General features: G+C 39.3%; 1 protein-coding gene across 2 annotated transcripts in view; it reads right to left on the minus strand.

The window, feature by feature from the left end:
- Nucleotides 1–220: 220 nt before the first annotated feature.
- The window catches only part of BMPER (BMP binding endothelial regulator), a 280,186-nt gene continuing 265,319 nt past the window's right edge, over nt 221–15,087 (minus strand). For both annotated transcript variants that reach the window (XM_053553841.1, XM_053553840.1), the window contains exons 14-15: nt 11,741–11,871; nt 221–1,807 (exon numbers count right to left, since the gene is read on the minus strand). In XM_053553841.1, coding sequence (XP_053409816.1) covers nt 1,626–1,807; nt 11,741–11,871 — 313 coding nt within the window. In that variant the 3' untranslated portion in view covers nt 221–1,625. The remainder of the gene's footprint in view (nt 1,808–11,740; nt 11,872–15,087) is intronic.

Genomic DNA, 15,087 nt, shown 5'->3' on the forward strand with positions numbered 1-15,087 from the left:
TCTCTTTTCAAGTGCAGCATGGAAACAATGACCTCACTCCCCTCAGGCCCCAGATGCTGGGGAGACAAAGACCCAAGTGCAATAGTGACAAAATCAAATGCCCTGGTACCCCAGCCAGTCACTACTATGTACTGTACTCTGAACTTTATTCAGTTTACTTAAACAACCAGGGATTTTCCAGTGAAAAATCCAAATTAACACTTTAGCTGTCATGAATACATGTAAAAAGAACACAAATGACTTTAATAAGCAGTGGAAACATGCTCACTGTCAAAACTTTGGAGTTTGTTTGTCTGTTAATAATACTATTTTTAAAAATAAAGTATTGTAAGCTATGTAAATTATATCTAAATGAAGCTGTTAAAATTTCACTAATCTGAACTCAATTAGCCTATATGTAAAGTATAATATGGGACATTTTGAATGGAAAAAATGCATTGTTTTAAATCTTAAGCCCTTTATTTGCTACAATACAGAACATTTTACTTTTAGACATACTGGGGTTTGGTTTTATTGATATTTTCACCTATTCAACTGAAAATGAGAGTCAAGAAAATTACATGGTAACTAGTAGCAACCTATCTGTAAATTCGAGCAAGTATATGGACTATTCTTCAATTGTTACATCAATTGGTCAGTAAAGGCTTTTCTGTAATAATTATGACATTCACCAAATAACTTTGGACAACAATCTTGTAGAACTAATTAAAGGCTTTCATTTTATACATGGAATAGCCATAAAATGTTGATGATTTACTTCAACTCATTGAATTTGCTCATCTTAAATTGCTCTGAAATTCAGAGAAATGAATATTTCTTCATATATTGTGCAACCGTTTCCCCAAGTACCTTCTCATGCTCAATAAAATTAATGTGTCATCCAGACACCCTTTCATCTGGATGCATGACATATAAACAGTCACTTCCATCCTACACGCTTACATAATTAGGAGACTCAGGGCATATGCAAAGATGACAAGAGATCACTTGTTTCTTTGGCAATGTCCTAGTGACAAATATATATTTCTTGGAAAGTAGCCAGTAAGTTTTGGAATTATATCAACTGACAGCCTACTCCTTGCTTTACACGTACCGTAAGGGTTGGTCACCAATCTCCTGCCATCTCTCTCAGGTAAACATTCCTTTTTTTGGAAATATGAAATGCCCCTAGATAAATATGCCCTTCTCCAGAGGAACATATTTCCCATTCAATTACAAATCCGGAGTCAAAGCTAAAATTAATGCAAGCAGGCAGTTGAGGGTTCTTAGAAAATGTCCTTAAAAATGACAAATGCATATGACATTAAACCCATCCAATATGTCTACATGCCACCTTATTAAATTAAAAACACAGAATATTTATACAATGTTTCCAGTGGCTTATAGATTAGGATCCCAGAAATAAGATATGTCTTATAGCAAAAAATATACATATAGTAATCCACCTATAGTTTATATAAATGATGAAATGTTTTTGAATATATCTATATATATATACACATATATACTCTGTGTGTTGTGTGTGTTTGCAGAATCAGGCACACAAATACTGCAGTCCTTCATTGGCTCTTCCACTTCAGTGTCAAGGACACCCGGTTTCAAAGTCTTAAGGATCGGAGCAAAGGTCACCGCTGAGGACAAAGGACGGGCTTGATGCACCTTCCCTTGTGAAGGACCAAGTTTGCAGGACAGTGGCAACCTGCAATGCAAGGCTTATTGCATGGGCCAATCTCGTTCCAGTTGTCACAGGTCTTGACACATCCGGGGCCACAGGTATCATAGACAGCACCATGCTTACACTGGGTGGCTGAAAAAGAGAAAACAGAGTTGTGACATGGAGAAAGGCCACGTTACTTCACCAGCCGCACGATCCATTCCTGCAGGCTCATGTCATTGCCCAGACCTTCCAGAGCACTGACCTGTCCACATCACAGGCTCAGATTTGCCTTTTAATGAGGGAATCACAAACACCCAGCATTCCTCATATACTCTGGGAATTACCTACATCTATAACAAAAATAACCCCAAGATCTACTTGCTGGGCTAGTAAACTTCAAAAGAAAAAAATTATAACCAAATCTTTTTATTCTTAGCTAAGACAAACTATAAATTTATGATGCTGGAAGAAAGTCCTTAAGGTTATTTAGTTACTGTAAATGGTATAAAAATTAGTTTTAAAGAGTCTTTCCAGCTATTGAGCTGTGATGAATAGGAGTACTTTGTTCAACTACATCAATATTCAAATATATGGAATTACATGCAGAGAAAAGAAATCTACCAAGGATATTGGAAATGTGTGACATGCTTCCATCGGTGTAATCATGTGTTAAATTAATAAATTTTAGGAAAGTTGGAGTAAGAATGGGGTAGCTCCAAAAAGAGAAAAATCTCAGCTGTGTAACTGCAGGGAGGGAAGCTGCCAGCTGGGCCTAAGAATATAAAAATGATGATGTCACCATATCAGACCTAATTTACAATCTTTGTTAACTTAGAGCTAAAATGAGTTTGACAAAATTTTAAGAGATCCTGAAACTTAGATATATGTTTGTAAGAAAGAGAAAAGCAAACATTCCAAAAGTTTTATGACACACAGACTTTTCCAACTAAGTTACTTCCAGTGAAGATCAAAGGGGCCTCCCTCATTCTCATGAGAAGGAACGTTGACGCAGGTAGGAATTTAGAGCAGGGACTCGCCAAGAACACCAGGAACACAACCCAACCTTCACGTGAAGTTGCTCCAAACACAAGTAATAACAATGGAAGATCATCACCAGCTTAAATACCTCTGGTTCTGTTTGTGATGTTGGTAGAATAACCTAGCCAAGAACCACACAATTGTAAAAATTAAAAATAGAACTGGGTTTCAAGCAACTGCGCATTACTTTGAGTGTTTTAAATTATATACTTAGAGTTACCACAGAAGGTAGGTATTTGACACTATTTAACTAGCATTAAGTTAATAAGAACCATACAATAAAATCTATGGAGTTCCTTAAACATTCATTACACTGGTTAAAAATAAGTGAGAAAAAGTCATCCGATCCAGAGGGTGCTCAATTACCTCTTTCAAGTTCTTACTTATCATTAGAAAACTAAGCTGTTTGAAACATAGAATTCTAAAAAAAAAGTGAATGGAATGAACTTTAAAATATTTGACTCTATAATTAACATTTTGTAGGTTCATATTAAACACTGACGTATTTATTTATCCACCAATTGTTAACTGAACTCTTGACTGGTATTAACCACCAGTTCTGAACAAAGCCCCTGTAAAGATGCTTTGGGGGTAGAGAAAAATGATGTGGTCATCTTCTGACATACCAACAGAGGAGGGTAAGTTAGTGGCAGCTAATTACCAGTCCATTATATTGAAATATTAAATGTAATCTTATCAATTCCTATGCCTGGCTCACTCAGACTTTAGAGATGTCTTCTCAAAGGTAACAACATCATTTGCAACACTACTTCCACACCTAGGACTCCTTTCCCCTTTTTCTTCTTTGCACCTATCACTATGCAACATTGCATCATATTTACTGTCTTCAGCACTGGCATGTAAATTCACTGAGGGCAGAGTCTGCATCTGGTCTGCAGTCTCTAGCACCTACCACATTTTCTGGCATCTAGACGCATTAGTTATGGAAGCCAGCAATAAATATTTGCCCAATAAATGGATGAATCATGAAACAGATATATCCCCAATAGAGAGGAGTTTGGACATTTTCCATTTGCCCCTCTGGATCCACCCTCTGCTCTTCTTTACCATGCTGTCCTCTCTGGATGACACCAAGGGGCTTCCCTGTGAACAGTTAACACCACCACCTTGATCTAGTGCCATTATCTAGGTTGGTGAATGTCGCCTTCATTCACCCCCCATCTTCCACTTTTCTCAATTAAATTCTCAACCATTTCTCCCACCCCTTCCAGGTGGATGGGATGTCCCTTGACTGTAACACTCAGAGCACCTGCTGCCAACCTCCATCCCTGCATTTACAACATGAGATATACTCGTTTTGTCCCCTTTCTCCTTCTCTGTCTCCCCCCCCCACCCTACACCCCAACTAAAACATAGGCTACTAGAGGGAAAAGCTGTTAGGTTTCTTTACTTTCAACAGTGGCACAGCACTTAATATGTAGTGGGTACTCGGAAGACTGCTGGCTGATTGGATGGATACGTGGATAAGCAAGGGGGTGGATCGATATCACTTTTGCTTTACATCTCTTGACTTACAGTTCTCTGATAATCTTTTGCCTTTTCACTGATGCCTTCAAAGTTCTTCTCTTTTTCTCTTCTCAGTAGCTAACAGAATACCCTGTACATTGTATCTGCCTACTGATTAGGAAACATCCTAGCTGAGTATCAGACTCACACACAGTAATCGTATCCCCGTGTTGTTATGCTTCTATATACTAACGATGACCACAGCTGGTAGTGAGGATCACCTAGACCCCAGCCCAGACTAATCAAATTAGAACTTCTGAAGTCCTAAACCATGATATTAGTAATTTAAAAAAAAAAATGTATTCCTACTGGTGATTACAATGGGCAGTCAGGATTGAGATTTGGTCCTTCAAACAGTCCTTGCATTCAAGCTTCAGTCACTACGGAGACTCATTTCTTCTTAGTAAATGAGAGGGCAACTAATATTTCCAAGTGCACGAGGTGCACAATGGGAGCTCCTACAGTTTCTCATCACTTCTCCCTCAAACCCTACTGGAGCGCCTCCCCTAGCCCAGCACACTCGGCTCATCCTCATTTACAGTTGTATTCAGCTCTTCAGCTGGAGCATTCTTCACTGGCCAACCCCCTCCCCCTCAGCCTCTCCTAATTTACACTGATCCTAGATTTGCCACTTTTTTTCCTGCCCCATTTCCTCCAGGAACTTGGCCTATTATTTGTCCTTCTCTTTGAATATAAATCTTTTCACTTTCTGTTTAACAAAAAATATTCCCTAAACTATCAGACTGATTTTCTTCTTCCCTTCACCTCCAAACTTCATGGAAAAATGTACAGTTTACCCTGTGAACTTCTTCTGCAATTCATTAACACTGACAACTCATCTTCCTCACCCACCACTTGACTGAAGCAGTTCCTGCCAAAGTTTTCGCTAATGACCATATCCACTGACACAAAGGCAACTCCTGTTCTCCCAAGAGCACCCTGCAAAATATTTGGTCTTTTTGTCCATTTTATCTAATGACACAGAACCTGCCTGCTTCTTCCACTGACTTTCTGAGAACACCTTCCCCCTCTCCTGAGTTTCTTTGCCTATTTCGATAATACCTTCCAGACTCTTCCCCTGACTTTATTTTCTCTTTCCTCAGTTACCACAGTTTTAGCCTAACTTCCAGAAAGCTCTGAAACAGATTATCATTAGCTGTGAATCTTTGCCCAATCCAATCATTTTTTATTTTAATTCAAAAGGTCCCCCTTCAAGTAGATTCCTGCCTTCTCTCCTGTGCATCCGAGGCACTTCTCACATCATACTTATTTGTTTATTTGCATTAATTCAAAAGTTACCCCCTTCAAGTAGATTCCTGCCTTCTCTCCTGTGCATTCTGAGGCACTTCTCACATCACACTTATTTGTTTATTTGCATTAATCCTCCAATTGTTAATGCAAACAGCTATAGTTCTTAATGCTTGCAGGAGTCCCTTGAGGCTCTTTTTAAAAATGTATTTATTCCTCAGCCCCCTTCCGACAGATTTTTGCTCTGGGCCTGAGTGAGGTCTGGGTAGCTGTCAATTGAAAAAGTTCTAAAAGTCACGGAGAAAAGAATGTCCAGGTGAAGAGAGTGAACTGCTGAGGACTGAGCTCCTGAGGGCAGGGTCCTTCTCTTCCATAACCCCAGGTTCAGGCACAAGGCCAAGCACAGAGGAGCAACCCAATAAATGCCTATTGGATGATGATTTCATCTGAACAACATTCAATCCATCATTCCATTTCCCAGGGTGGGTTCCATTTGGCTGGTCTTAAGTTCATTTTCCTCTCTGCTGCTTTCAAAATGCCTCTTCCAACTCACCCTACCTGCTACAGCAGTGGTTCTCAACCTTCCTAATGCCGCGACCTTTTAATACAGTTCCTCAGGCTGTGGTGACCCCCAACCATAAAATTATTTTCGTTGCTACTTCATAACTGTAATTTTGCTACTGTTATGAATTGTAATATAAATATCTGATATGCAGGAGACCCCCAAAGGGGTCACAACCAAAAGGTTGAGAACTGCTGTAGAGGCTTTACTCCCCTTCAAATCGTGCAAGGATTCCTTCTAGTATGAAAACTTCTCAGTAGAATTCTCTTTCCAACCATGTTCTTTCTTCTTTCCTGACTGTCGTATAGCCATGAACTCTCTCATGTCCTCTCCTCTCTCTGACCCCTCAATTCTTTCTTTCTTTTCGCTCTATCATTTAACTTCTGTAACATCTTACCTTTCCACTGTTGAGCACTCATATGTCCCTCACAGCCTACAGGAAGAAGGTAGATGGTAAAAAAAAAAAATGAAGAACTACCAGGGGGAGAGAAGATCTTTCTTTCTAGTATTCTCCACCTTATGGATATCAATCTCTATTTTAATTCAAGTTAAATCGGTCAAAATGTACTGAGTATCCACTATGTGCCAGGCATTCTCTTAAGCCTGGGGGATCAAATGTGCATCAGATATTACCTGTGACCGCCAGGTATAGGAGACTGACTGGGATTATAACCCAACAGGTGAAGCTAACACGTAAACAGATTCTTAATAAAATGTAGTGAGGACAAAGTACTATGAGAAGTAGTACTTAATAAATGAAGTAATATGAGAAGTAATACTTAATAAAATGTAGTGAGGACAAAGTACTATGGAAGAACAAAAGAGACATTAACTCAACATTGAGAGTTGTATAGGGGTCAAGGAAGACTTCAGAGAATGGATCCCACTTAAGTTTTAAAAGGTGGGTGGGAAGAAGACAGACCATGGCAGGAAGAGCTTCCCAGGCAGAGGGAGCAATGGGAGCAAAGCTGGGGTGTGGGCAGCAGAAGGGGCTGAAGCTTCCTCAGGGAAGGGTGGATGCTTGGTGTGACAGGTGGACAGAATAATGGAGTTTGTGGAGAAAAAGTGGTAGGAAATAAAGGCAGACAAACAGGCCAAGGCCAAACACAAATTACCACAGAAGCCTTGGCAAAGAAAGGGAAGGCTTAGAAGCGTTTTAAGCTGGGGAGTGATGTTAGATTCACCTTCAGTTCAGCAGAGCTCTTAGGTGATCCTAGAAAGTTAATACTGACTCGAGCCCCATTTACCCCTGCGAACCCAGCTGTTTTGTCTTTTTAAAAGAAGATTTTACTTCAGAGTCTTATGGGGTACAAACATTTTGGTTACATAAATTGCTTTTATACCATTTGAGTAAAGTTTATAAGTACTGTTAGGTGTGAATTTGCCCATCTACTCCCTTGCAATCTGCTTGATTTCCGATGAATGTAATTTCCATATGTGCACATAAGTGTTAATTGATTAGTTCCAATTTAATGGTGTTTGTTTTTCCAATTTAGTGGTGTTTGTTTTTCCATTCTTGTGATGCTTTACTTAGAAGAATGATCTCCAGTTCCATTCAGGTTAATACAAGAGGTACTACAGTTCAGCAGACTAGTGCAATTCCAATTGTTTTTTCAAACTTATAAAAGGCAACATGATTTGATTTGCACACATGCATTTAAAAAAATTCATTCAGTTAGTTTTTAAAAAGAACAAACATAAAACTGCTAAAGTGGTTAGGGTTACAGGGCATTTGTTTACAAGGGGCCGTTCAAATAGCTATAGGTAAACATGTAAAGGCATTACACGCTGGCTTTATCAATGCAATCACAGGCATGCTCTGTGCCTCTCAGAACTCAGCCATCTTTATGTCCTCTTATTGGATACTTTATCTCTTGAACTTTTACAGTCAGCCAAGGAAAGGCTCAGAATTGCTCCAGGGAAGGAGTTAGAATCATCTGGGGTTTGTAGAGCCAAACAAGGAGACAGAGCACTGCTCACACAACCCAGCAGACCATCCACTGTGCTCCAGGAAGATGCAAACATTTGCTTTCCCAGCACCTCTTCCATTTATAAAATGTATTAATGAATGTGCTGTGACAATTAGCATCAGTTATAGGCAGGCAGCAGAAATCTACTAAGGGTGGAAATGTAATAAACAGCAGATAAGACCATAGCTTTACAGACTCAGAACTTACCTAGTAACAACTACAAGTGATAGAGAGCAAACAGACAGAAACTGGAAAGTCACTAAGATTGATAAAGAGCTAGATATATATTTGGATGAATTAGTTGGTGCTTGTAAAGCTACATAAATAGGTAAATATCCTTTCTCCCCTAAAATGGTCTTGCTTCTCTGCATTCTCTTAATGATTAAGGACGAGACAATATCATAAACTGACCTGGATTCAACTCCCAGCTTCATCACTTCCTAGTTCTGTGACTTTCAGCAAATTACCTATTTTAAACCCTAATGTTCTTATCAATAAAATGTGGGTGATGTTATAACATAGATTATTATGGGCATTAAATAAGATAACATATAAAATGCTAGTATAGTACCTGGGGAAAGGGAAATGCTTAGAAAATCATGAATAGTAATATAAATAATTGTTATGAAACTCTTAACTCCTTCCCTGTAGTCCTTAACAAATTATATTTTATTTAGCAATTCCCATAGAGTTCTGGTAGTCCTGCTTGCTATGTTTAGCGGGCAAAAACTGTGTCAGTCATGACAGTGTTAAAATGCAGGCTAGCCTTTAAAATGTCACGTGTTCATTCAGTGTCTTGCCTGGCTGGCTTCTTATTTGTTCAACTTCCTAGCTTTTCATTCTGGATGATTTCTCTGTCTTATGTGGCCTTATGTGCTGTCATGAATCAAAGGACCCGGAAGCTGAAAACAAGTAAAGAATATGCACATAGTCTTCAATATTCAAGACAAATCTGAATGACTCTTCTGAGAGATGCTACATTGCATCTGTAAATTTATTTCTCCATGTTAACAACTGTCAATCTCTGGAAGTCAATAACATGAGTGTGCATGTGTGTGTCAAATATTCCCCTCCAACTGCACACTGCTGGAGCTATACTTCACCCAGATGGCTCTGCTAATTTTAAGACGCAAATGGAACCTTTCAGAACCCATATTCCTTTTCTATTAGAAAAATAATTTTAGCTCCAGAGACTCAGACCCTGAAGTGCAGATGCTGACATGAAATGTGAAGCCCTCAAATGCAATGTGTGCACTGAAATGGTACTAAGTATCATTTCAAGCCAGGAAGAGAGGGTTCATATATCCTGTATCTAATATGATCCTAATCACAGTACCACCACAGCCAATAAAATTAATAGAACTCTGCTGAGCCCCTGCATTATAACAGTATGGGTGGATGGATGAATGGATGGATGGATGAATAAAAGTGGAGTTTGACTCCACTTTTTCTATTCATTTTTCTGGTAGAGTCAAAAGAAGGAAGAATAAAATTAAAGAAAGGTGGCTAGGAGTGTTCAAAATAGCTGGAAGGACACAATCCCTCAAAAGCATCACACATTCTACCCAGCACTACACATTAGATCAGAGGCCAGCCATCTGCCTTACCTGTCAGCAGCCATACCTTAATATGAATTATTTTTATCAAATCAATGCTCTGCTAAGAAGGTCAGCATTAATACAGAGGCACTCTTTCTGTAGAAAGTGAATTCCTATGTTACTATTGGACTTGGGTTTGCAGAAAAAAGAGCAAAACCAAAATGGAAGTCAGAGGGAGGTCAAAAGGCTTTGGTGCTTTTGAAAGACCTAGACTAATGACTGTACCAAGTGGTGGCTGAGGAAACTTTAGAACTCCCCAAATGCCCATCATCCTACTCCCCCAAAGCCACTCACATAAACACATAAACTACCTCAGTGGTTTCAACTCCAGTGGGTCAGAATCACCTGGAAAATTTTAGAAAGTGCACAAGGCCAATTGAAGGACCATACCTGGGCCCAAGCAAAGGTTCATAGTTTATTTTTCAAGCTCCCAGGGTGAATCCAACACCCAGAAAGCTTATGACCCATTAGTGTAAGTGAACAAGAGGTCTGTGCTGCAGTCACAGCCTCAAGGCAATTCTTCTTGTCCCCTTCTTGTCCCACCTAACAGGTGGCTGTGTTCCTGTTGTCCACCAATGTAGACATTCTGGAGCCAACAATGGCATGAACTGCTTTCTGCTCACTGAGGTCTAGTGCAGCCTGCTGAAAGCCCCACTCTCATTATTCTAGGCAAATCTGGCCCTTTAATGAGAAAAGTTTGCCAGTCTTTGAACTAGGTGCCAAACATTCAGTCACCTCGTCTTCAAATTTAAATATAACAGCAGCAGCTACCACTGACTGAATACTTCCTGAGTATTGAGGACTGTCCATGAGTTGGACAGTCTTTGAGAAGCTTCAGACCCATATCATTCATGCTTGTGACTCTGCACAGCAGATATTGTTGTAAATGCCCAGATTCCCAACTCTCGAATCTCTCCCCTTCTCTCCACATGCACTGCCACCATCTTAATCCAAGCCACCATCAATTTTCCAATAAGACAATTGCCATAGCCTCCTGTCTGTCCACCAGCTTTTTCAATTATGTCCCCCTCCAATCTATTCATACATCTCTCAAAAACAGAAAGTTTGCTTAAAATCCATCAGTGGTTCCCACTTTTTTAATTTCTCTCTTGAAATAAAAGCTAGATTTCGTTCCAGACCTGCCAAGCCCGGTATCGTCCAGCTCCTGCTCATCCCTCACCCTCATCCTGTGTGCCTCTCCCCTTGTCCACCAGGCTCAGCCACGCTGGCTTCCTTCCAGTTTGACCATCTCCTACCCACAGCCATCAAACATGTTTCTTCTCCACAGAAAACTTGCTTGATGCCCTTCAATCCTTCAGGACCAGGCTGAAATATCACCTCCACAGAGAGGCCTTTCCTCTTCTTCCATCTAAGTAGCAGCCCACCCCATCTACAGTTGTTTTCTATCACCCCACCCTGATTGTTTCCTTCTTCATATTTATCATAATTTGCAAGTATTTGTTGTAGAGTTGTTATTTTTGTCTGGTCCTCCCGCTGGACTGCCGCACCTCAATGACTGGGACCTCATCTCTTATACTCCATCAAAGTACCCACAGTGGATAGCCCAGGGCCCGGTACTTAGCCACTTTGTAAAAATATTTCTTGGATGAGCAAAAGAGTCCATTTTACAGATATCAAACAATCTAATTAGCTTGCCTGAGGTTAAAGAGCTAGTCATAGCGATTATAAAAATCTACCTTTCAGAGGGAATAGAACATTCTGCTGGGATTTATATAACATTTTCTTTAAAAAAAAAGATATTGACCACGTTTATCCTGAAGACCTTTAATGACTATAATTGTCCTGACTCTTCTTTGGTCCACACATAACCTAAACCACAGCTATGTGACTCTCTATGAGCTAAGTATATCCAGCTGGTAGCTGGAGGATTTTGCAACAGTGGAAATCTTTATATTGTTTAAATATGCTTGTCATAAAGCATTTCTCTGAAGTGCTATGTAAATTGTCCAGTGGGAAGCCCCTGTGTTTTGTCAAGTTACAATCCAGGTGGGCCACCAGTGGGATTTTCCTTTGGCTGGGAGGACATGGCCATTCACGTCAACATAACACGTGTCCCTTCTATTGCCAGCTGGGCCACTGTGGTAAACTTGTGATGGACGATCTACCAGGACTTTCTTACCTGCACAGTTCTGCTGAGGCTCCCAGCGGACTTTGATGCCTTCTCTCTGGCAGGCCCGGGTGTAAGCCAGAAATGATTCGCAGTAACAGTTTTTATGTACTGGACATTCACACATGTCTGTCACACAGGACCTATGGGAACCAATGGAGAGGTACAAACATTTAAAAATGTTTTTAATTTTATATTATGAAATATCCTAAACATAACTTCGAAAAGGGTTATTAGGTAGGTAGATGGTGGACGCTGGCCATTAGAATTCACTATTTTAGCTTGGAAACCTGAAATTGGTATACAAATTCCACGTGACTCCTAAGTGCTGCACACCTCTGAACAATGTGATCCACGCAGTAGGTTTCCTTTCTTCTAGAGCAGGATGTTATAGAACTTGATGTAATGACAGAAATGCTCTATCATCTGCACTGGCCAAAGCAATAGCCATTAACTACATATGACTTTCTGAAGATAATACAATCAGAATTCACTTTTGTAATATCTTAGCATCTATTTTTTTGTTTGTTTGTTAACTTTTTTTTTTTTTTAGCAACACTGCATCTTCATTCTTTAGACTGCTAGGTGACAAATTCCAAATAAAGTAAACATTTTAGGCCCTTAATTAGACTGAAAAATAAAGAGAATTGAACCAAGCTCTCTGAAGCTTAAATTTAAATATGAAAAGATGGGCCAGGATATAACTGAACTGAAATGTGCTTAAATGCAAACTAACAAATTTCAGACATGTTGACCACAAAGACATAATAATGACCTTACAATAGTATGTAATTTTACAGCTTACAAAACACTTCCACATGCAGTCTGTCACCAGATGGTAAAGAAAGCACAGGACCATCTCTTGTTTTATAAACAAAGGGGTCATTTTACAAATGACTCATATGCAGATGAGCAAATTAATTATATCACCTACCTTTAAAAATAGTGCTCTTCTTATTACATCATACCAGAATCCTCATCTTCATCTTCCACCAAATTTACTGCCTAAGCATTTTGAGTTAACATTTATGCTAGAGGGACCCAAGATTAATAAAATTGAGCTCCCCTGATATTTTTCATAACCTTGTTCATCAAATCCCCTTCCTCACAAAATCTAATTCAAGGCTGAACACAGGAAAAATAATATTCAAGATTACAAATTACACAGGTAATCATGAAAAGTGATCAAGGCCTGGGCGCTGGATGTTTATAATGTCATTTTCTCTTAGTGTGGGATTTGTGCAGGCCTGATTATTCAGAGCAGTCGGCTAGCCCTGGGCAGAAGTTGGCACAGCACCTGCTCTGAATAGAATTAAATGAAGAAACCTTATTCAAGGATCAATAGACTCAGAGTTTACCCACAAAGTTATTATAGCCCAATGCCGAAAGGCACAGCTTTGGGAAATTAAAATTAATAGGGACAAAAGAGGAATGGTCTGAAACCTAAAGAGCTTCCTTTCACTTTATCGACTGAGAGATTATTTGATGAGTAATACTTAAGACATAAGAACCAGGAGAGAAAAACTGCCCCTTTTCCTCTCCATAATATTCAGAGATGTATTTCTGAATACTCTCTCCCACTTTTGTAGCAGACCATCTAGCTCAAGGAAAGGAGAAGTGAGAGCTAAGCTTGGAAATGATAAGAGATACCAGTAACATCTTAGTAACATAACACACTTTCATTACAGAAATCCTGTGAACCCACATTCACTAGCAAATGCATCCAGGCACTAAATGCATAGCACTACCTTTCACATTGGGTGGACTCTCCAGACTTCTGAAGAAAAGCCAAATAGTGCTTGTCCTTCAAATGGCCTCTACATGTCCAAGTATGAGGCCCCATCAATACCATTTCCTTATTACTTCAGTTTTTAAGTTCAGATTCCAGAATGATTCATATTCATCATATTCACGCAAGCATTTCATGGCAACACTTTTGGCTATCCCAGGTTCTAACTTCTAATCACATTCCTATTTTGCTTCCCCAACAGAATTTGTCCCCTGCCCTCCCTCAGGGCCCATGGTGGGTGATTCTCTTTCCATGAACATGGCTCCCACTGCTGTGTCATGGATATAATGGCATCTAATGGGCCTGGAAAAATGACAGAACTCACATGGGGGAAAAAAAACAAAAACGGGTCTCAACGTGAGGAAATATGTTCTCCAATTTGAAAGAATATCTACTGTAATTCTGCAAAATTACATGGACATTAAACAAATAAAATTGAATTCGTTTGGTTAAAGAAGTTGTTTGTGAAAGTCTTCCTTCTCTCTTGATTTCTACTCATTGTTGTATAAAATAATTTAATGCAATTTTAAATAAATTATGGACAGCTAAATCCAGTCATTGAAAGAAAATGTTTTAAGTTACACATTTAATAATAACTACATACAAATATTCCATCCACCTCCCCTCCAAACCCTTCTGACCTAGAGACACAAAGACAATATCCCCACACTACAAATCTAAGAAAGACTTGAGGTTTTTATATAACAGAGCTCACCAGGAACATTTGAGAGAAAAATGTTTGTAAAAGCCAGTCTTTTACTTGAAATCACTTTTTTAATATTTCACAAACTTATAAAGACTTGAAAGATGTGTTTTGTCACAGATGCTAAAATTCTAAGATGTTCTTCACTCAGCAAGTTGATGATTTTTACACAAAATAGCAGCCAGGATTTGTGAGAGAAAGTAGGGAAGGAGATATCCCCACACTCTGCCCTGCAAGTGTGTGACTCAGTCAGTGCCAACGTCCAGTACGTTGCTGTGTGAAGCGTTTTATGTGCATTGTCTCCTTCACGTGGCAACGGGATGGGAGGGAGATATATTACAGCTCCACTTAACAGATGGGCAAACTAAAGCTTGGGGATGTTAGGTAACTTGCTTGAGGCCATATAGCTAACCAGAACTACAAAACCAGTGCTGTATCTCAGTTTGTTCTGATCTCAAAACCCACGGTCACAGTAACTACATTAGAACATTGTTTTCAGAGAGCCATTTGGTAATATTTATGAATAGTCCAAAGAAAAGTTCTAATCCAGTGGTTCTCAACCTTCCTAATGCCGCAACCCTGTAATACAGTTCCTCATGTTGTGGTGACCCCCAACTATAAAATTATTTGTGTTGCTACGTCATAACCGTAATTTTGTTACTGTTATGAATCGTAATGTAAATATCTGATATGCAGGTGACCCCCAAAAGGGTTGCGACCCACAGGCTGAGAACCGCTGTAAATCCTTTGACAGAAATTTTACACCTAAGGAAACGGCAATTCACGTGAACAAAGACTTCACATATAGAGATTTTCATCTTAATACTATTTAAAAAATATATTTTTAAAGGAAATGAGCTAAATTTG

Source organism: Nycticebus coucang, chromosome 11 (genome assembly GCF_027406575.1).
Source record: "Nycticebus coucang isolate mNycCou1 chromosome 11, mNycCou1.pri, whole genome shotgun sequence".
Lineage (NCBI taxonomy): Eukaryota > Metazoa > Chordata > Mammalia > Primates > Lorisidae > Nycticebus > Nycticebus coucang.